We start from the raw sequence: 22,588 nt of genomic DNA on the forward strand, positions 1-22,588 counted from the left end.
ACAAGGATTTCGTACAATATAATGAAAATGTTGACAATCTAAGGGCAATAATTATGGCATTTATTATGCGATTTTGCTTTATCAAATTCGACTGGCTTGTGGCCATATAGCTTCTCAGCAACTTTGATAAAGAATGCTTGAGAAATGTGGATGCTAGAGTGTTTAAAAACCAAATGTGGACCGATGGGGGACAAAGACCAATCCTAAAACCTGAGCAATCAGGCGAGCTAAAAAGTGTGTTTTTTCACAGATCTGAGCCATTTTCCAACTTGTCGGAGATATCAATAAAACCAATGTATTGACAAAATTTCACGATGATTAAGAAAAAAATGTGACTTCTAGAGTGTTCGCAAGGTTTCTCTATAGTCATATAAGGAAAACTGCCCCCCCCCCCTGGCGGCCATGTTTTTTTACCGATCGGGATCATTTTCGAACTCTTCTGAGATATAAATAAAACCAATGTTTTCAGCAAGTTTCATAATGATTGGGCAAAAAATGTGACTTCTAGTGTTCACAAGCTTTTTTTACTATATAAATATAAGAAAAATGCGCCCCCCCCCCTGGCGGCCCTGATTTTCAACGGACCGGAACCATTTTCGAACTCAACACTCATATCTAAGAAACAAATGTTCTGACCAAATTTCATGAAAGTTGGGCGAAAAATGTGACTTAAAGACTGTTCACATGTTTTCACTCTATACATATAGAGAAAACTGCCCAGCCCACTGGTGGCCATGTTTTTTCACCGATCTGGACCATTTTTCATCTTGTCCGAGATATCAATAAAACCAATGTTTTGACCAAGTTTCATGATGATTTGGCAAAAAATGTGACTTCTTGACTGTTCACAAGCCTTGTTTACTATATAAATATAAGGAAAACTGCCCCGTCCCCCTGGAAGCCATGTTTTTTAACGGACCAGACCCATTTTAGAACTTAACTCACGTATCTAGGAAAAAAAGGTTCTGACCAAATTTCATGAAGATTGGACCAAAAGTGTGACTTCTAGAGTGTACGTATGTTTTCACTATATACAAATAGCGAAACCCCCCACCACCACTGGTGGCCATGTTTTTTCACCGATCTGGACCATTTTCGAACTCTTCTGAGATATCAATAAAACCAATGTTTTGACCAAGTTTCATGATGATTGGGCAAACATTGTGACTTCTAGAGTGTTTACATGTTTTCACTATATACATATTGAGAAAACTGGCCGCCCCCTGGTGGCCATGTTTTTTCACCGATCTGGACTATTTTCAAACTCGTCTGAGATATCAATAAAACCAATGTTTTGACCAAGTTTCATGATGTTTGGGCAAAAATTATGACTTCTAGAGTGTTTACAAGGTTTCTCTATAGCCAAATAAGGAAAACTGCCACGCCCACGGGCGGCCATGTTTTTTTAATGGACCGGAACCACTTTTGACATTTTGACAAAGTAACATGAAGACTGGGCATGAAATGTGACTTCTACAGTGTTTACAAGTTTTTTCTTTTTTTTGACCTAGTGACCTAGTTTTTGACCCAGCATGATCCAGTTTCGAACTTGATCGAGGTATCATTGGGACAAATCTTCAAGTTTCATGAAGAACGGACAAGAAATGTGGCCTCTAGAGTGTTTACAAACCAAATGTGGACAACGGACGGACGAAGACTGATCACATAAGCTCACCTGAGTAATCAGGTGAGCTAAACAAGAGCTGACTTATGTTTATTATGTTTTGCTCTTGCAATTCATTGCTGCGCCACATCCTCATCTATGAATGGGTGCTGGGCCAGTTTTAGTGATTTGTTTCTCCAAACTTTTAATCCCTTGTCACAGGCAGAATGATATAGAATAGGCAGTGTCTGTCATTCTGTTAGTGTTTGCCAGTCCCGACTGTCACACAATTTCGAAATTATCTGTGAATATCATTTCATCGAAATTGCTTGTTGTTTTATTTATCAAAACCAGTATATAAATATAACAAATACTGATGAAAAAAATCATTTTATTTTATTAAACCCGCATGACTTTTATATGAATGCATTATATTTAAAATAGTATTGTAATCATGTGTACATACAACATGCGAGCGTTCTTTGAACGGGTATGATTTTGTGGTTCACTGTACACAGCTTTAGATAACGATTAATACAAAAATGTTTCTTCAGTGCAGGAAACAAAACTATACAAATTTCAAGTTATCTTCAATTAACTTCTTATGTATGTTTAAAGAAACCACAATCTATATATACACCCAGTGTGATGTAAAATTATGTTAATAACAGACATTCTACAGGGTATTCTGAACTCAAATTGTTTTTGTATTTTCACAAGCAGTTCATGATTGTCAACTTGTTTAGTAAAAGCGAAATACAAACACAAATGTTATACATGTAACAATATAAAACAAGGGCTGTTTGTAAAACATGCATGCCCCCTATATGGGCTCTCAGTTGCAGTGACAGCCAATTTGTAAATATGTTTTTTGTCACTGTGACCTTGACCTTTGACCTAGTGACCTGAAAATCAATAGGGGTCATCTGCGAGTCATGATCAATGTACCTATGAAGTTTCATGATCCTAGCCATAAGCTTTCTTGAGTTATCATCGGGAAACCATTTTACTATTTTGGGTCACTGTGACCTTGACCTTTGACCTAGTGACCTCAAAATCAATAGGGGTCATCTGCCAGTCATGATCAATGTACCTATCAAGTTTCATGATCCTAGGCATAAGCGTTCTTGAGTTATCATCCGGAAACCATTTTACTATTTCGTGTCACCGTGACCCTGACCTTTGACCGAGTGACCTCAAAATCAATAGGGGTCATCTGCGAGTCATGATCAATGTACCTATCAAGTTTCATGATCCTAGGCATAAGCGTTCTTTAGTTATCATCCGGAAACCATTTTACTATTTCGGGTCACTGTGACCTTGACCTTTGACCTAGTGACCTGAAAATCAATAGGGGTCATCTGCCAGTCATGATCAATGTACCTATCAAGTTTCATGATCCTAGGCATAAGCGTTCTTGAGTTATCATCCGGAAACCATTTTACTATTTCGGGTCACCTTGACCTTTGACCTGAAAATCAATAGGGGTCATCAGCGAGTCATGATCAATCTACCTTTCAAGTTTCGTGATCCTAGGCATAAGCGTTCTGGAGTTATCATCCGGTAACCATTTTACTATTTCGTGTCACAGTGACCTTGACCTTTGACCTAGTGACCTGAAAATCAATAGGGGTCATCTGCAAGTCATGGTCAATCTACCTATCAAGTTTCATGATCCTAGGCATAAGCGTTTTTGAGTTATCATCCGGAAACCATTTTACTATTTCGGGTCACTGTGACCTTGACCTTTGACCTAGTGACCTGAAAATCAATAGGGGTCATCTGCAAGTCATGATCAATCTACCTATCAAGTTTCATGATCCTAGGCATAAGCGTTCTTGAATTATCATCCGGAAACCATTTTACTATTTCAGGTCAGTGACCTTGACCTTTGACCTAGTGACCTTAAAATCAATAGGGGTCATCTGCAAGTCATGATCAATGTACCTATGAAGTTTCATGATCCTAGGCCTAAGCATTCTTGAGTTATCATCCGGAAACCACCTGGTGGACGGACCGACCGACAGACCGACATGTGCAAAGCAATATACCCCCTCTTCTTCGAAGGGGAGCATAAAAAATCTTTGGTATTTCTTATGTTCACTCAATAGAAAATTTGTTTACAAATTCAATGCATCTGCATTAACAAATTGCAATATAAAATTTTTTTGTATTTTTTATGTTCACTAATTACAAAATTTGTTTGCAAATTCAATGCATCTGCATTACCACGTTACAATATAAAAATATCTTTGGTATTTCTTATGTTCACTTATTACAAAATTTGCTTAACAAAATCATTGCATCTGCATTAACACTTACATTGATGTAGTATCATAACACAATATTCTTATGCACAACAACACAATCTCATTGCAATTTACATACATGTAAATAATCTGAATCAAACATCATGATACGTACAAAGTTAAACTATTGTACTTTGAACACCAGTATGTTGCTGTTCTCATAAAGTCCCACAATCATGGAGGCAGTGTGTCTGTTGTAGCAGACTGACCATGGGGACACCACTCCATCCTTCCGTGAAGCAAGACTAGCCAGCTTCCTTCTGCCCCTTATGTCAACTTGTAGGATAGTGCTGGACCCCCCTCCACAGACCAGCACCTGGCCTGCAGGTGTCACATGTACGCAACGTGGACCTTCTAGTGCAGGGTCACTGAATGTGGCCAAGACTGAACCATTGCTGGCCAGGGTGAGGAGCTTGCCATGGGAGAAGTTAATGATGTACAACTTTTCCCCGGTGGGATTCACAGCACATCTGCTCACTGCAAAACATAGTAACATCAATTAAATTAATTGAATTAAATGTATTGTGGTTAATAACTTTTCTCATTAAAACTGTATTAATATGTTTTTAAATAGCATCTACAACAAATTATTAAGATCTGTATAAAATCCAATAAAAATAAATATTTATGTATTGCAGGAAGTTTAATTCCAGTGTTTTGTGTTCTCTCAATGTTTGGCATGTTTGTACATGTATGTGTATGTGTTTGAAGCATTGAAGTCTGCCACATTATCATAGAAGGAAATAATTACACTGCAATACGCAGAGTGTCAGCTGGTGTACATGAAACTACATGCAGTAATAAATTAATAGATTATCAATACATATACACATGATGGCAATGCTATTTACATTTAAATTTCAACATTTAGAATGCACCTAAAACTACATATAGACCAACTACAAGTTACAGTTATTGAAAAATACTCAGTGTCTATTTATAGACATGCTATACAGCAAATCAATGTCTAAATCAACTAAACATGAACTTGTATTCTTAACTTTGGCTGAAATAATATACTAATGGTACAATCTAAAGCAATTGATTATACATATTCCTAAGATTTTTACCTGTATAATTGCCTGATGTATCTTTATACATCTTCCTGACAAGTTTCCCACTCAGTTTGTACTTGTAAAGTGCCGTATCAGAAGTAATATACAGGTCTTCCTGGTGGCAGGCAATACCATTACAAGTATGTTGTAACTGAAGCTTTCTTCCTGTCACCAGCTGCCTTTTGTTGACTGTGATAAACTGGACCTCATTTGTGTTAGTATCATCCACAGTCACAGCCACCTCACTGGGTGTGATCTGACAAATGTCTTTTGGATAGGCAGTCACACTCCAGTGACTCACCACCTGGTACTGCTCATCAACCAGCTTGATTTTCTTATTATCCATGTCTGCAACAAGGACCTGTCCATCCGGGAGGACACAGATGGCTGTGATATGGCATGAGGTGGAATCCCTTGATATTCTCACATTTTGTACAGACTTTCCCTGCAATGTTAACACCTTGTTTGGATTCTGGGCACTGTGTTCAATCCTCCCAAGACCTGACAGATTGGACAAGTAGTGTACAATTCCACTGTTAGGTTGGAATGTAATGGATACTTTAAACTGAAGAGAGTTTTTCTCAAGGAAGGTTTCAGACTGCTGTATTATGTCCTCACATTTCTTTGCAGCTATAAAGGATAGTTCCTGATTGCTTTTATCTCCAATGTCCTGTATAGCGTCTCGAAGTTGTTGCAATTCATCCCACAGTCTGATGCATTTGTCACCATCACTTTTGGAAGCGGCTTGCAGTTTCGTTAGAGTATCTTTCATTTCCTTCAGTGTCTTCTGTTCAATCTTGTTGAAGGCTGCAATTATTTTTTGCCGCGTTTCTTGTATTGTGAGTAACTGTTCATCATATGAACTTTGCACATACCGAATGCTAGCCTCTTGATTGCCTTGAAGTTCCTTCATTTCTTCCAGGATAGTAAGGATAGAAAGTGACAGTTTTTGAAGGTCTGTATTGCGACTTTTTACTAGTTCAGATATAAAATTTACCTTTCGACAGTGTCTGAAAGAGAATAACAGAAAACTCTTTAAAAGTGTATAAAATACTCAAATACCTTTTTTGATAGCTTTTGTCAGGAGTCTGAAAATACTTTAGAACAATCAGAATCAAATAGTCCAGCTTAAGTTAACAGTGTACATACAGTGCTATTTTTTCCTGTTTTTGTGAAGCAGCCTTGGCCCTCCCTCCCCCATTTTGTGAAGAAATGAATCGCGAAATGTTCAAAATTGTGAAAAAATTAGTCAGGAAGTCGAAACTTTCCAAAATTGTGTAAATTTGAGTTGTGAACTGCTTTAAATTGTGAAAATTTGAGTCACAAACTTCTTAAAATTGTTAAAAATTGAGTCACGAATTCCCAAAATTGTGAAAAACAGCCATTCTCATACATAGGCGCTCGATGTCAATGACAATTTTTTTTTTTAATTAATTAATTTAAAAAAAAAGATAGTTCGACTATGTACATAGATATAACTTTTTTTAAGAAGACGTTTTGTCGGAAGATTTTTATTAATTTAGTATATGTATGCATTATAATAAACAACGGGTAACTAAAAAATAAATAAATAAATAAAACATTGTCATTGACATCGAGCGCCTATGTTCTCACATATACACAAATACTCATTTATCTAAATCTGAAAACTAATCATTCATTTCATCAGATATTTTATTAGATGCAGGGCTCGACATTAACTTTTGAAGCCACTTGTCCAGTCGGACAAGTAGACCATAATTTAACTTGTCCTGACCAAAAAGCAACTTGTCCTGACCATTATATCTTTATTCTGCTCAGTACTTTGCAAAATAATGAAATAATACAAAATGCTCAAATCATAAAGACTTGAATCGTTCAAATAACATGTAAACATAATTGTAGGCAATTTCAATACAAAACAAGAGCACCACCTTGTGGGTGCAGACCGCTCATCTATTTTCTTTTTAAAGGTGAAGGGACTCTCATTTTCAATCACAAAGGAGGGAGGAGTGGAGTGAAGAGGGGTGTATAGTGTGGGGTTGTGGACATTTATTACATTATCTTCCAAAAAAGCGAAAAAGCGGGGGGGGGTTTGGGTGCGATGGTTGGACGGTATTTCAAACATAACAGTTTAAAAAAAAATGGGAGGGGGGGGGGTATAGTGTGAGGGTGTGGTGGTAATTTGTGAGATGATCTTAAAAAAAAAAAAAAAAAAAAAAAAAAAAAATTGGGGGGGTGGGGTGGGGGGGGGTGGGGGTATAGTGTGAGGGTGTGGTGGTCATTTGTGAGATGATCTTAAAAAAAAAAAAAAATAGGGGAGGGGGAGGGGGGGGGAGGGCATGGGGGATGGTTTGGGTGGAGTCTATTGTGGTATGTCAGGTAAGAGTAGTTTCATCAAAGTATCAATCAAATCTAATCATAAATAAAGAAGTTATGGCAATTTTAGCAAAATTTAATAATTTGACCTTGAGAGTCAAGGTCATTCAAAGGTCAAAGTAAAATTCAAGTTGCCAGGTACAGTAACCTCATGATAGCATGTAAGTATTTGAAGTTTGAAAGCAATAGCCTTGATACTTAAGAAGTAAAGTGGAGCGAAACACAAAATTTAACCATATATTAAAAGTTACTAAGTCAAAAAAGGGCCATAATTCCGTAACAATGACAACCAGAGTTATGCAACTTGTCCTTTTACTGTACCCTTATGATAGTTTGTGAGTGTTCCAAGTATGAAAGCAATATCTATGATACTTTAGGGGTAAAGTGGACCAAAACATAAATCTTAACCAAATTTTCAATTTTCTAAGTATAAAGGGCCCATAATTCCGTCCAAATGCCAGTCAGAGTTACATAACTTTGCCTGCACGGTCCCCTTATGATAGTTCATTAATCTTGCAAGTATGAAAGCAATAGCTTTGATATTGTAGGAATAAAGTGGACCTAAACACAAAACTTAATCAAATTTTCAATTTTCTAAGTATAAAAAGGGCACATAATTCTGTCAAAATGCCAGTCAGAGTTACATTACTTTGCCTGCACAGTCCCCTTATGATAGTTAGTAAGTGTTGCAAGTATGAAAGCAATAGCTTTGATGCTTAAGGAATAAAATGGACCTAAACACAAAACTTAACCAAAATTGTCAATTTTCTAAGTATAAAAAGGGCACATAATTCTGTCAAAATGCATGCCAGAGTTATCTAACTTTGCCTGCCCAGTCCCCTCATGATAGTAAGTAAGTGTACCAAGTTTGAATGCAATAGCATTGATACTTACTGAGAAAAGTGGAACTAAACGCAAAACTTAACCAAAATTTTCAATTTTTTAAGTATAAAAAGGGCACATAATTCTGTCAAAATGCACGCCAGAGTTATCTAACTTTGCCTGCCCAGTCCCCTCATGATAGTAAGTAAGTGTACCAAGTTTGAATGCAATAGCATTGATACTTTCTGAGAAAAGTGGACCTAAACGCAAAACTTAACCGGACGCCGACGCCAACGCCAACGCCAACGCCGACGCCAAGGTGATGACAATAGCTCATAATTTTTTTTCAAAAAATAGATGAGCTAAAAACTGACTAGAATAACAGGAAAACTCAAGATTATTGATTTTTAAACGTTATACAAAGCCATAATACCATGTACCTGACAAAAACTTGTGTGTTGCTAACATCAAACAGAAATGTTAAAAGTGATGTATATGTACAGAACTTAACTGACATTTAAAAAAAAATCATTCTATACATAAGGAGGACGTCACTACGTTAATTGTCTGTAAGATCGGTGTGTACCGGTGTCTTACAATGCATATTCTTTACAAGGGAGAATATTCTTGTTATCTTGGCAAAGAAAAAAATGTTAAGGGTTGCTTCCCTTGTGAACAGTACAGTGTAGTACATGTATCACATGGAACTATCGGAATATCTCGGGCTTCGACGATTAAACGTATACAAAATATACTCGGAAAAGTTGAGTGATATCTCCACAGAAATAATGGCTTTAAAGGCATTTTTTCTAAGTTATACAATTATAATGACCACTTGTCCGGTTGGACTAGCAAATTTCTTTATTTACTTGTCCGGACTAACGATTTGGTTGTCCCGGACAGTCGGACTACCTTTAATGTCGAGCCCTGAGATGTAAAATTAATGACCCTCTTACAAAAGAAGCTTTTAGATGCAGTCTTCTATTTACAATTATGGTACATGAACAAAATTACAGTAAAGGCAAGATTTACCTGTGTTTAAGGAATGCACATTTCGTGCAGCATAGGTCATTGTGGTCATCACATAACATTTTCAGGTTCTCTTCTTTATGGACATCACATTTCAGAACAAAATCTTCCACCTTCTTGGCCACTGGCCATTTCTTCATATCTCCCCTTCCAAAGGGGGAGTGTTTTGTGAACAACAGGTGGTGCATGTTTATACAATTTCGGCAATAAAACTTCATGCATGATTCGCAGTAGAAATCAGCCGTTTTATCCAATTTGTTGTCTTCACAGGTCGAGCACAAGAAGTCTTGGAACATGTCAGATCCCTTGTAAAGGTTGGATTGTGGAAAGGTTGCCATTTTACTGAATGAATTGACTTTGACAAAACAGCAGCCTTATAGTTACATTTACCTTCGTTTGAGTTCCCTCGTTATCATTCACTCCGGATAGCAGACGATTTATTACAGAGGATTCCGAAGATAGTCGCTGTCAATCGGAAATCCTCGGACAATTCCGCCTTAAGGGCGATCGTGTGGTGTAGCCCACTGTCCGAAGCATTCAGATTTAGTTGCTGTATCACGATTGTGCATTTGTTTATATTGGGACAATCCGGTCTTCGGGGGCAGTCTACAGTTTTTCTGGAAAATCCCCAGGACGACAAGCACTGGTCTGCAAAACACCCTCAAAACAAGGCCTTCAGTCACAACCTGAAAATATATTCAGACCATATTCATTGCGGCCCATTAACAGCTTGAAAATAAAGCACAAAACAATGCAGAAAAAGCTCTTTAAATTTATATCTGGGGTAAAATAGACCTTTTCGGGGGTCTCGGAAATTGCCCATAAAAACCCCATTTTTAGATAAACCCGGCAATCACATTCAACTTTCCGGGTAAGAATACGCACACAGTCGACAACATGCTTTGCACTATCAAAGCAAATGCTTTCAAACTAACCCAAACAAAATGGGTCATTACCGTTTACTTTTTTTGCATTGTTAACTTATTTAAACCCACTGTTGAAATATGTCAAATGCAGGCTGTCTCAAGCAGGAAGTACCTGTGTTTACTTCTCACTCAGCATGTTGTTGTTGTTGACTTAAATTCAGTCAGCTCACTTAGTTTCGAATTACTAAAAACATGTGAAATTACTAGAATGTTGACCATTTATACTTACATTTCAGCTCCTGTTTTGTTTTAGGCCATACACCTTAAATTCAGGAAATTGACTGCCTCCTTATCGCTATTGCTATCGGGTTTGTACCATCGTCGGATACCCACGTTCGACCCATATTTTGCTTTATTAGTTGTTCGTGTAGCGAACAGCTAATGTTGTTACTGAAAATTTCAAGCCATTTCGATTTATCTACGAAAAGCCTACTACACGCCACACCTGCAGTATCCGCGCGAGAAAGAGTTGTATAGATCTAATTTATGCAAGAGGTTTGAATTCTCCAACTACATTCATTCACAGATGGAAACATTATGTGAATATCGTGTTAAATGGATTATTTTTGAACGGAGCTTATAGAAAAGAAACAATAAATAATGTTTGTATTATATGTGCCGCGGAAGAAATTATTTATGAATAATTAAAATAGTCCACTATCTGCTGCGTCTTAGTGGCGTAGTACGGTCATTCATAATCTGAGGTTATTAATAGATTCGGGAAAATCGCTGCGTCTTAAGGTTCAGGGGGGGGGGGATAAAATTCATTAAAACTTCGCTTTGGTTTTTCTTCATTGAATGTGGTACAATATGGTCAAACTATATATCATTTTAAAGCTAAAGACTGATAAAATAACATAAACACATTTTTTGACAGTCAATATTTGTGTGCTTTATTCATATTTTGGTTTAAAACCAATACATTTTTACACTAATTTACAAAATCTCAATCTAAAGTTAGGAAGGATATGCACTACCTTAAGTTGAATAAATACAAAGCTATATACATATACAAGGTCAAGTTAGCAACATTTCACAGTAAATTATTGTCATAAAACAACAAATGAGTTTTTATTCAACTGCCTTTTTGGATAAATATCCTAAACAAAGTTCTAAAAATAACTTAAACGTAACTACTTTTTAAAAATCCAGGTATGGTGGATAATAAGAGTCACAATTTTATTTCAAAGGCTTAACAATTTTGTTATTTACCTCTCAACCAAATTGCAAATTTTTACCATCTCAAATTGAAATAGATTGCAGACGACATATAAAATTATACAGGAATATAAAGAAATTGGCAAAACGATTGATTTTATATTTCGATTCCTTCCCATTCGATACCCATTTTGAAAGCGTGGCCATCGCTGTGATCCGTAGAAAAACGTGCAAAACAAATCGGTCGAAACCACGTGCAGTGGTGAGAAAACCGGGTATGTGTATACACATACCTGAGTAAACACATACTTAGTTTGACAGTTGGGTGGCAACTTTTAAAACAACTATTAACATTAATCAGTAAGAGATCGCACTAAATAATAGAAATGACCACGTAGAGATATAATCACTTACCTTATTACAAATATTTTCCAGCTGAAAATTGTCCCCCACACGTCTTTTTTAGTTTATTTGTATTGTTTTTCTGGAGCCGAAGTGCATCTCACAGAATATCCATCCAACTTCCGTTGTTTTCACTTTCGTTATTAAAAACTCCGTTTAAAAGAATTTCTACTTTTAGATTGTTAAAGCGATGTATTATTATATATTATCGATAGAATAGTATTCCGTGATGAATTGAACAGAGTTACGTATCGATCTTTCTATCAGTCTGTACGCGTACTATTTTAAGCGCAATAATATATGTCGTGTGATTCGACAACGATTGTAAACATTGGTGAAATGCTTATTACATATTTATTCTTTTGAGTGTTTATGAGGTCTGATCGTGCAGTTTGCAAACATCAACGGAAAGATTACAATCCAATGCATTTGTCATCGTCAACCGTTTGGAATGTCAATTAGGCGATGAGTGAGTTTTTAGCATGTTTCTTTCTATTTTATTAATTTAAAAATGGCTGCCCCCATGGTGATGAAATGACATGTGTTCGAGTTTTGATATTTCTAGATATGTAAACTTTTTTTACTATTTAAGCGTAACTTGCTCTCGTCAATGTCGATATTATTCACTAGTTATATAATTTTCCTCCGAAATACGTGGAATAAACATGATTCAGATTTTTGAAAATAATGTATATTTTAGTGTTAAAATCGCTTTGTATCATGATTGATTTTGTGGATGTTATTATACGTTGATGTACAAAATTGGTAGCAGTTTGAAGGAAAAACATCCTTTAAAGCACATGTGCATACATTTTCAATGTGGCACTCTTCCTTTAGTCAAATTTGAGTTCAATGCTAGGGGTCCCACATTTTTTCAAAATGAAGCCTCTACATAAACCTTAATGACGTAGTACAGTTCATTCATAATCTGAGGCTATTAATAGATTAGAGAAAACAACGCAATAGTGTAAGGTTACGCTTGTTTATATTCTCTATAAAACGTTGAACAAGAGTTCAGAATTCAGACAAGAATTCAGGAATACGATAGACAACAACAAAAATGCTTCATAATCGCTAAAACCGAATATATAAAAAACAATTAAATATAACAAGAATTATCTGTTTCGTAACCTCGTTCATGCTTCTACAGCGGGGTTAAATATGATATTTCTGGGAAACGTTCTTTTGTTCTCAACAGATAGTGGCGATCTTTTGTATTAACGGGTGTAGGTTAAGCTTGTTTATATTCACAGGTCTCAATTTCTAAAACGTTGAACAAGAGTTAACCAATTACTACAGGTATACTATAGACAACCACAAAAATGCTTTATAATCGCTAAAACCGAATATTAAAAAACAACTAAATATAACAAGAAATATCTTTTAAAAATGTATTCGGCGTAAATGCTGATTTTGAAATAAAGTTTGAAATTTTCGTTTCTAAATAAATAAATTGAAAACAAAAGTTTATCTATTGTGTGTGTGCGTGTGTTTTCACTTGTAATTCGCATATTCACCGCATGAAATGTGTGTTAATATAGTCAAACCACACATTAGTGTTAGTAGATACAAATTATACTTCGGGAGTTCACATCATATGTGTCCTCATATGGCTTATTATGAGTTAATTTCTACGCCATCGAAATATATCGTATGTTAATATTTAACACGCAGTTTTCCATCGAAACATTCAAATCACACATTCATAGCCACGTCATGCGAAAATGGGTCTTACGGCGTTTCGGCCAGCGTAGCTGAAGCCCAGCCTGTGCATTTGCGTAGTATGGTCAGAGGCGATGTTGTCCGCTATAAAATCGCTTAGTGTTTTATGGTCTCATTATGTATCTCCTGACCAGACTGAGAGCTGCGCAGACTGTGTGGGCTAAAGCTATGATGGGCGCATATGGCATAAGACCCATTTTCGCATGACGCGGGTCTTTTTTAATCTAATTGCGAGTTGTAAATGGAACATTTTAGCACAATTCATTTAGATATAGAATTGAATTCACAAAAGCAAATATAGCAAACTGGCAAATAATGGTACGTGCTGACCGAGTACGCAAACATTTGTGCTTAGATAATTAAACGATTTTCCCTCGACATGACATTATACTATTTCGGTAGTGTTTTTAAAATTCTGATTTCTGTACAGGTGGCCGTCCTTTGTCTGCACAGGCTTTGCCCGATACCTTGATGATAACTGAACATTGCTCAGTGCTTTTCCTGGCACTAGATGCCAACACGATCTTATTCGAAATCGGACGATGTTTTTACCGCATAAAACCTTCACTCGATTTTCCCTTTCCCACTCAGAAGCAAATTAAAAATGCCCATGTGCAAACAGCATAAAACCAGAACATCATGCGAGTAACTCGCAGTCTGTTCAGGTTTTATGCGGTTTGCTGCTCATCAGTATCTAAGGGTTGGAGATGAAGCTTTTAATTTTGAAATTAGTAAAAAGGTCTTAAATTTAATTTAACTTTCTATGGAACTACACATACGTCAAAATACGTTCCTAAGTGGTAAAGGGTTAAACATGTACCACAACTTCATCTGTTGAGTCGTTCTAATGACGTATTGCACCTTTCTGAGATGTGATCAGGTGATATGGTAAGGTGTGAAACTTGATTGTTTAGACCATTGGTTGTCGGGATATTGAATCGGATGGATGTTTAGTTCACCTGATAAGGTAAATGTGAAATTGTGTTACGCATTCTGTATCGGTGTGTGCTTTGCAATTGAGACAGTGCTTGTGAGAAAGATACGTTTTTTGACCGTGTTTTAGTTAATTGAAAAAAATTCATAATGGAGATGTAAAACTTGTTGAAACAAAATAGGTGACTGATTTACCGCTCGAAATATTAAAAAAACATGATGATATTAATGGAAAGGAGCATAACCTAAAAACAAATTTATATGTGTTTTATATTCTCCATGAAAATATAGGTATTAAACAATTAACACGTGCGCCTAAATGTGTATGTGTACTTTAACGGATCGGTTTGAACTTTCAACACTGTCAATTATCGTAAATGGAAGGTTTCCACGCTGCAACTAATTTGGAATAAATATAGCACATTGTCAGTTGCAACTTTTTAAAACTTAAATCAATAGATTTGGACAAAAAATATCGGGGACAAAATCTTTGTCTGTATTCAATATACGTCGTGGGTGGTATCTCTAACATATTTTTGTTCAACAGCTGATACACCATGGCCAACCGCTGAAGGTCACATATACCCGTCTGAATTGTGGATCGACATCTCTGCCGTTGCTGTTAATAAAAAGATAAGTGGTATCATTTTAAAAGGTCAAAGATAACGTAGGACAGTTTTGCTTAAATAGATAATTGTGATGTGCGATTGTTGTTGACTTCCTTTGGTAACTGCTGTTGGAATGCAGACAGACAACACTGTCCATTCGACTTGATTTATAGAGCTAGGTCGTTTAAACATTGTTGGAGCTCAAACTTGGGCAAGGCTCCTCAGTTTATAGCGAGGGACACACTTTTTTGCCCGCAAGCGTAAACACACTGACGTGGGTCGATTGTGCGAAAGCGAGTCCGAGTCAGCGTAAACAGTGTTAAAACGCTTTAGCTCTGAAAATCAAGTTTAATCGATAAGGGTTCGTTCTGTTTTCCAACAGCAGTACTGTTTACCAAAGGCAGAAAGTAAGGTATGACATCATCATATCTCTTTTTTCAGTGCTGCAGTATAACGTAAACTCTGACATTTTGTTGCATATGGGCGTATTCTAATTTACCTATATATGCTAATACGTGTGTATGTTATTTATCTGCAACTAATTTGGAAAAAATAGCACATGGTCATTTGGAACACTTTACAATTTAATCAATATATTTGGATACAAAATATTGGCGATGTATTCTTTGTCTGTATCCAATATATGTCGTGGTGGTATCTGTAACATAATGTTTGTTCAACAGCTGTCCGTGCATTGGTCTAAGGGCAGGAACCCTACATGAGCTCAGAGACACCATGACCAACCGCTGAAGGTCACCTATACCAGACTGAAGTATGGACCGTCATCTCTGCCATTTTTGTGAATAAAAAGATAAGTGATATCATTTTAAGCGAGGCTGTTTTCGGAGAAAACCCGAGCTATTGTCATAGCCAGCTCGTCCGCCGTCCGACGTCCGCCGTCCGCCGTAGGCGTCGTGCCTAAACCTTAACATTGGCTCTAAAATCAAAGTGCTTCCACCTACAACTTTGAAACTTCATATGTAGATGCACCTTGATAAGTTCTATACGTCGCACCCATTTTTGGGTTTCGAGATCAAAGGTCAAGGTCACTGTGACCTCTAATATCAAACTTTAACATCTGAAATCAAAGTGCTTCCACCTACAACTTTGAAACTTTATATGTAGTTGCACCTTGATGAGTTCTACATGCCACACCCATTTTTGGGTCACTAGGTCAAAGATCAAGGTCACTGTGACCTCTAATATAAAACTTTAACAAAAACCTTAACATTGCCTCTAAAATCAAAGTGCTTCCACCTACAACTTTCAAACTTCATATGTAGATGCACCTTGATGTGTTCTACACGCCACACCCATTTTGGGTCACTAGGTCAAAGGTCAAGGTCACTGTGACCTCTAAAAAAAAATCTGACAAGCTTTCGCAGCCGAGCGTGGCACCCGTTATGCGGTGCTCTAGTTAAATGTCAAAGATGACGTTAGACAGGTATGCTTAAAGTGATAATTGCGATGTGCGATTGTTGTTGACTCCCTTTGGTAAGCATTACTGCTGTTGGTATGCAGACAGACAACACTGTCCATTCGACTTGATTTATAGAGCTATGACGTTTTAACATCGTTGAAGCTCAAACTCGGGCAAGGCTCCTCAGTTTACAGCGAGGGACACACTTTTTTGCCCGCAAGCGTAAACACACTGACGTGGGTCGATGGTGCGAAAGCGAGTCCGAGTCAGCGTAAACATTGTTAAAACGCCTTAGCTCTGAAAATCAAGTATAATCGATAGCGTTTTCGTTCTGTTTTCCAACAGCAATACTGTTTACCAAAGGCATTAAGCAAGGTCTTACATCATCTTACCTCTTTTTTCAGTGCTGTAGTTTAACGTAAACTCTGACCTTTTGTTACAAATTGTGTATTATAATTTACCTATATTTGCTAATACGTCTTTATGTTTTTTATCTGCAACTAATTTGGAAAAAATATAGCAAATGGTAATTTGGAACACAATTTAATCAATATATTTGGTCAAAAATATTTGCGACGTATTCTTTGTCCGTATCCAATAAACGTCGTGGTGGTATCTCTAACATATTTTTGTTCAACAGCTGTCCGTGCATTGTGATAAGGGCACGAACTCTACATGGGCTCCGATACACCCTGGTCAACCGCTGAAGGTCACCTATACCAAACTAAAGTATGGACCGTCATCTCTGCCATTGCTGTGAATACAAAGATATGCGATATAATGTTTTTAAAGGTCAAAGATGACGTTAGACAGGTATGCTTAAAGAGATAATTGTGATGTGCGATTGTTGTTGACTTCCTTTGGTAAGCATTACTGCATACCAGATAACACTGTCCATTCGACTTGATTTATGCTAATTTTGTTTGCATTTATATTCGGTGTAAATACATTGATCTGCTTTTCAATGTGTGTATTCGGCGGGATAAGATCTGGGAAGGAGAAAAAAGAGCTAATTGTTAATTTTCAATTAAATAGCGTTAAATTTATTTTTAGGTAAGTTTCCAGTCCGTGTCAGATGGGACACTAACACGATCCGGTTCCACTGCTGAAGAAGTATGGCGCAACGTTTACGGATTCCATGAAGATTATTCAATTTAGACGTTCCGTGGAGGCTGAACATCGTTGCATATTAAATAAATTGGAGCGACTGAATAATATTTTTTATATTTATGTGTAAAAAAACCCGTAAAATACAAACACACATGCCTAATTTGTCCATGTATAATTACTATTTATAAGAAAATACATTTTATTAGATTAACAAGGAAAATAATGATGATTTGCAAGATAATGATGATGGTGATGGTGGTTGTGGAAATGGTGATAGTGCTGGTGATTGTGGTTATTGGGGTGGTGGTGATGGTTGTGATGATGGTGTTGGCGATGGTGATGATGGTGGTGAATGTTATGGCGGTGGCAATGCTGTTGGTTTAAACATATTTATTCAACAAAGTGTTTTACAACATAAATGGTTGATGGTATTTGTGGTGGTGATGGTGGTGATGGTTAAGGTAATAGTTGTGACGGTGGTGGTGAACGTTGTGACGTTAGTTGTGATAGTGGTTACGGTGGTGGTAATGGTGGTGGTGTTGATGATGGTGGTGGTTATGTTGGTGATGATGGTGGTGATGGTTAAGGCGATAGTTGTGGTGTCATAATGGTGATGGTTATGATGGTGTTTGTGATGACGGTGGTGGTGTTGGAAGTGATTGTGATGGAGGTGGTGCTGTTAGTGGTGAAGGTGATGGCGGTGGTGAATGTCATGGTGGTGGTGATGGTGGTGATTATGGGGAAGATGGTGATGGTGGTGGTGATGATGGAGATTGTTAAAGGGATTGTGGTCATGATAATGATGGTAATGGTGGTGATGGTGTTGAAGGGGGCGATGGTGGTGGTGATGGTGATGGAAGTGGTGAGAAGTAATAGTGGTAGTGATGAAGGTAATGTTGGTGTTGGTGGTGGTGCTTGTGATGGTGGTGGTGGTGGTGGTGGTAGAAATGGTAATGTTGGTGATGATGGAGAAAATTGGTCATGTTGTTGCTGATTGTAAGTGAAGATGTTGGTTGTTGATGAAGATAAAGGTGGTGATGGTGGTGATTATGGTGTTGATGGTGGTGGTGATGATGGTGATGGTGATAGTGGTGGTGATGGTGGTGGTGATAGTGAGTTTGTTGATGGTTGTGATGATGGTGATGGTGGTATTGGTGATGGTGGTGATGGTATTGGTGGAGATTGTCCTTGTTATGGTGGTGGTGAATATGATGGTGATGGTGATGATGCTGGTAATTGTAGTGGCGATGATGGTGGTGATGGTGATATTGGTGTTAATGGTAGTGGTCGTGATGGCGATATATTCGTTACGGTGGTTTTGATTGTGATGTTGATGATTTGGTGACGGTTGTGATGATTGTGATGCTGATGATGGTGGTGTTAGTTATAGTGATGTTGATGATGGTCATCGTGGTAGTGATGGTGGCGGTGATGGTGGTGGTGATGGTCTAGGTGATGGTGGTGATGATTGAAGTCGTTTTGATGGTAGTGGTGGTGGTGGTTGTTTTGTTGTGATGATGGTGATTGTTATGGTGGTTGTTGTAGTGATGGTGGTGGTGATGGTGGCGGTTTTGGTGGTGGTGGTGGTATTGGTGACGTAAATGGTGGTTATGGTGGTGGTGACAAATGTGGTAGTTTTGATGGGAGCGATGGTGGTGATAGTGATCGTGATGGTGGCTGTGTAGATGGTGATGATGATCTTGGTGATGTTTGGGTGATGGTGATGGTGGTGGGGAAGGTGATAGAAGTCGTGGTGGTGGTGTTGAGGAGATGGTGGTGGTGATGGTGTTGGAGGTGATGGTGGTGATATGGGTTATGTTGGTTGTGGTATTGGTGGGGATGGTCCTTGTGATGGTGGTGGTGATGATGATGGTGGTGGTAATGGTGGTGGGGATGGTAGTCGTGATGATGGTGGTGATGGTTGTGGTGGTCGTGGTGGAGTTTGTTTGGTGACGGTTGTGATTATTGTGGTGCTGATGTCGGTGGTGTACGTTGTAGTGATGTTTTCATGTTACTTTCTAGTCGCCAAACTGTAATTGTCGCCGCCCAATCGGTTCCGAGAATGCTTATGAGGGCGGGGTTATATGGCGACTATTATTTTAGATTGACGGTCATTAAAGTCACCGTTAACAGTAGATTGTTTAACAAATAATTACAGTTTACCATTTACGTAATATAAAAAGGTAATTAACACAGTACATTAAAGATAATGTCGGGCATCATCCTCACACCTTTTAACTGAAGTTACTTATGAACAGTTAAAAGCAAATGGTGAGCAATTGAATCCTTATGGCGAGTAAGTTTTGAAAACAACAACCTTTAAAGAATCTACGTACAACCTTTTAAGAATCTACGTGGTAGCAATTTAATGTCAGTGTATGTATATTTCGATTTTCTATAGCCATGTGTTGTTATTTGCTGATTCAAGTCCCTTCGTACACATCTAAAAAATCCCGTGTTTTTATAAGAGTGCGACATTGTTATCATCGTCTGTCAAGTTCCGCGAAGAAAAGCGTGCGTATTGCAACTGACCAGGTGCTATAATTAAATATAGACGTGCAATTCAGTATGTAGTATTTTATGATGAAAAATGTAAATCGGAATAAATGCACACGATGAGAAAGTATTGACCCATTTAAACTATAGACATATATTATGTTGATTTACAACTTAAACATTGCAGTAGATGGTACGTTCATAAAAATGTGTGTGATGGGTGGGAGAGTAAAGGAGCTTCACGTTAATGTCAGTACATGAAAATGAATAAACAATGAAATGGAAATACATTAAATGAAGCATTTAATTCAGGCAAAAATATTAAATATTTTTTAATGCAGTTTGATTGAGAATTTAATACAATGGTCGTTGATACCAATACAGTTATTATAATAATAATAATGTTGTAATTCATTCTTTGTTATAGTCACTGACTTTTCTTTAGCGCCAACTTAGATATACGTTGACTTTTTTATCTTTGTAATCATAAATGGAGTTTGTGTGAATACTGTATAAAATTATGAGAGATTGTTAATCAATGGCATTTTCCTCTTTGATGTTTTTTTTTAAATCTCACCATTGTAGACAATTAAAGGTAAACTACATGGGTGTTTGCAGTTTTTGTGGACGGTCGATTGGCCTATGTTAATAAGTCGAACTTACTGTCCTGTGGCTGTAAATAATAATAAAAACGTTCAAAGGGCGAACAACTTAAGTGCCTTCAGCGCTTTGATTATTAACGGTGCAGGAACTATAAAGAGACGATTTTTCTCAAATTTCCTTTATATTACATGTCCACATGCGGGTGTGTAAACCGAAGGATAAACATGCCGTTTTTTACCGCGTATTATCTACACGCAGTTTTATACCCCCAAAAAAGGACTGAAAATTCCACTAGATAAGTTCAGTTGTTACAAAGAAATATTTGTTCACGACAAAGCCTAAAATCACTAGGATTACTTAATACGTTTGTCTACCAAAGACATATGCAAACGAATTTGATAATATGTTAATGTCAGTTTTAATGAAGACAAATTTATGAAAAAAATATTCAAAAATTAATGATCATCTTATAGATCATGGAAACATTCAGTTACTGCTAGATCCATGTTTCTATAAAAATCTAACACATAAAGTGATATAATAGTGGTCAAGATGTATGCGTACGTAACAATGTTGCAGATAATAAAACTAATGATGATTTACTTTATTTCATGAAATATTAACATTATGAAACAATACATATTTTTATCCTGCACAATTTCTGTTTACCTTGTTCACGACATTCAATGATCGTCGTAATTTTACAGAATGATTATTTACAAGCACTACAATGCGTATGTTTAAGGTTTCGCGAATGTAGATAGTTTTCACTCGATGTTTAATATGACATATACAAGCTTTTGTACGCAACTCCTACAATTTGCGTGCGATTTCATGAGACTGTTACAAAGTAATGAGCGCAAATTGCTACTATGCATATCGTCAAGGTTTATCGATATCGTTATTGTCTTGGTGAGTTTTTGCAATATTTGTTTCAAATCACATATTAAATCTTCTGTGCGAAACGCCAACAATTTGCTTGCTATTTTCGTCATTTTTTTTTGCAAAATAATTCTTTAAGTGCGACAGCGCATATGATTAAGGGTTTTATAATTGCGTCAATTTTACGAAACAATTGCCATTTGTTAAACAGTTACATTTAATTCTTCTGTGCGCATCTCTTAAATTGTGCTAGCGATTTTAATCAAGCTTTTTCAGACTAAATATTTCAGAGTGCTTCAGTGAATATTGTAAGATTTCGAGATCTATTTTTTAACCGGAGTTATTGCTCTTTGTTTAACCCATTTATGCCTAGTGGACTCTCCCATCCTTCTAAATTGGATCAATTTATTTTCAAAATTAGGGATGTCTAGTATATTTATTCCTATATTTAGAATATAGAGCATAATGCGGCGTCTCGTCTAGGTCTACGCTGTTTGCCAAGGCCTTTTTTCTAGACGCTAGGCATAAATGGGTTATTTCTTACGTACTGCACCCTTTCGACAACAATTCATCACTGACTGGTAAACACTCTCAATGACAGCTTCTTGTTAACCATGTGGCCTTTAATAAACGGAATGTTTATAAAATGAACCAAATGTATACACAATTTCATTCAAAACATGCATGTGTAAACAATACATGTTATGTTTAAAACATAAAACTCGCGCTTGACTGGTCATTGTCGGCTTATTTATCACTTAAAAATACCCCGGGAACACGTAAGTATATTATAAGGTACCCAGGGTAAGACAAATATACTAAAACTACCCTCGGAGTATGCCCAGGTACATTTAAGTGTATATTACAAATCCGCTGGTTCGATACCCGGCCCGGCTACATAACTTGCGTAGTGATTGGTCACGAAATCCTTTCTACGCATAACATATTCCTACCTCTGAATAAAGTGCGGCAGTTGTCAATTACTGGTATAAGTATGTTAGCTTGTTAACCCGATTATGCCTAGTGGGCTCTCCCATCCTTCTAAATTGTATCAATTTTATTTTATTTCCAAAATAAGTGATGTCTAGTTTATTTATTTGTATATTTAGAATACAGAAATTCGTTTAAGCAAACAGCGCAGACCCAGATGAG

At 37.0% G+C, this 22,588-nt stretch overlaps 1 protein-coding gene and 1 long non-coding RNA gene across 6 annotated transcripts; one reads left to right on the top strand and one right to left on the bottom strand.

Moving 5' to 3' along the window:
* Positions 1-1,980: 1,980 nt before the first annotated feature.
* On the bottom strand, positions 1,981-10,418 carry LOC127860222 (uncharacterized). Of its 5 annotated transcripts, none has more exons than XM_052398152.1 (6): positions 10,133-10,245; positions 9,180-9,862; positions 4,983-5,977; positions 3,338-4,389; positions 2,929-3,061; positions 1,981-2,632 (listed from the first exon to the last, which is right to left on the bottom strand). In XM_052398152.1, exons 2-4 carry the CDS (start codon positions 9,512-9,514, stop codon positions 4,037-4,039), a joined length of 1,683 nt encoding a protein of 560 aa, XP_052254112.1. In that variant the 5' UTR covers positions 9,515-9,862; positions 10,133-10,245; the 3' UTR covers positions 1,981-2,632; positions 2,929-3,061; positions 3,338-4,036. The 5 variants fall into 5 exon arrangements, with proteins under 5 accessions (XP_052254112.1, XP_052254111.1, XP_052254109.1 ...); XM_052398151.1 differs by having other exon boundaries at positions 3,193-4,389; XM_052398149.1 differs by lacking the exon at positions 10,133-10,245 and adding an exon at positions 10,332-10,418 and having other exon boundaries at positions 2,929-4,389.
* A 3,893-nt stretch (positions 10,419-14,311) lies between these two features.
* On the top strand, positions 14,312-17,560 carry LOC127860237 (uncharacterized). Its single transcript, XR_008039648.1, has 3 exons — positions 14,312-14,351; positions 14,865-17,158; positions 17,399-17,560. It is a non-coding gene; the product is annotated as an uncharacterized LOC127860237 (long non-coding RNA).
* Positions 17,561-22,588: the final 5,028 nt, after the last annotated feature.

Source organism: Dreissena polymorpha, chromosome 15 (genome assembly GCF_020536995.1).
Source record: "Dreissena polymorpha isolate Duluth1 chromosome 15, UMN_Dpol_1.0, whole genome shotgun sequence".
Lineage (NCBI taxonomy): Eukaryota > Metazoa > Mollusca > Bivalvia > Myida > Dreissenidae > Dreissena > Dreissena polymorpha.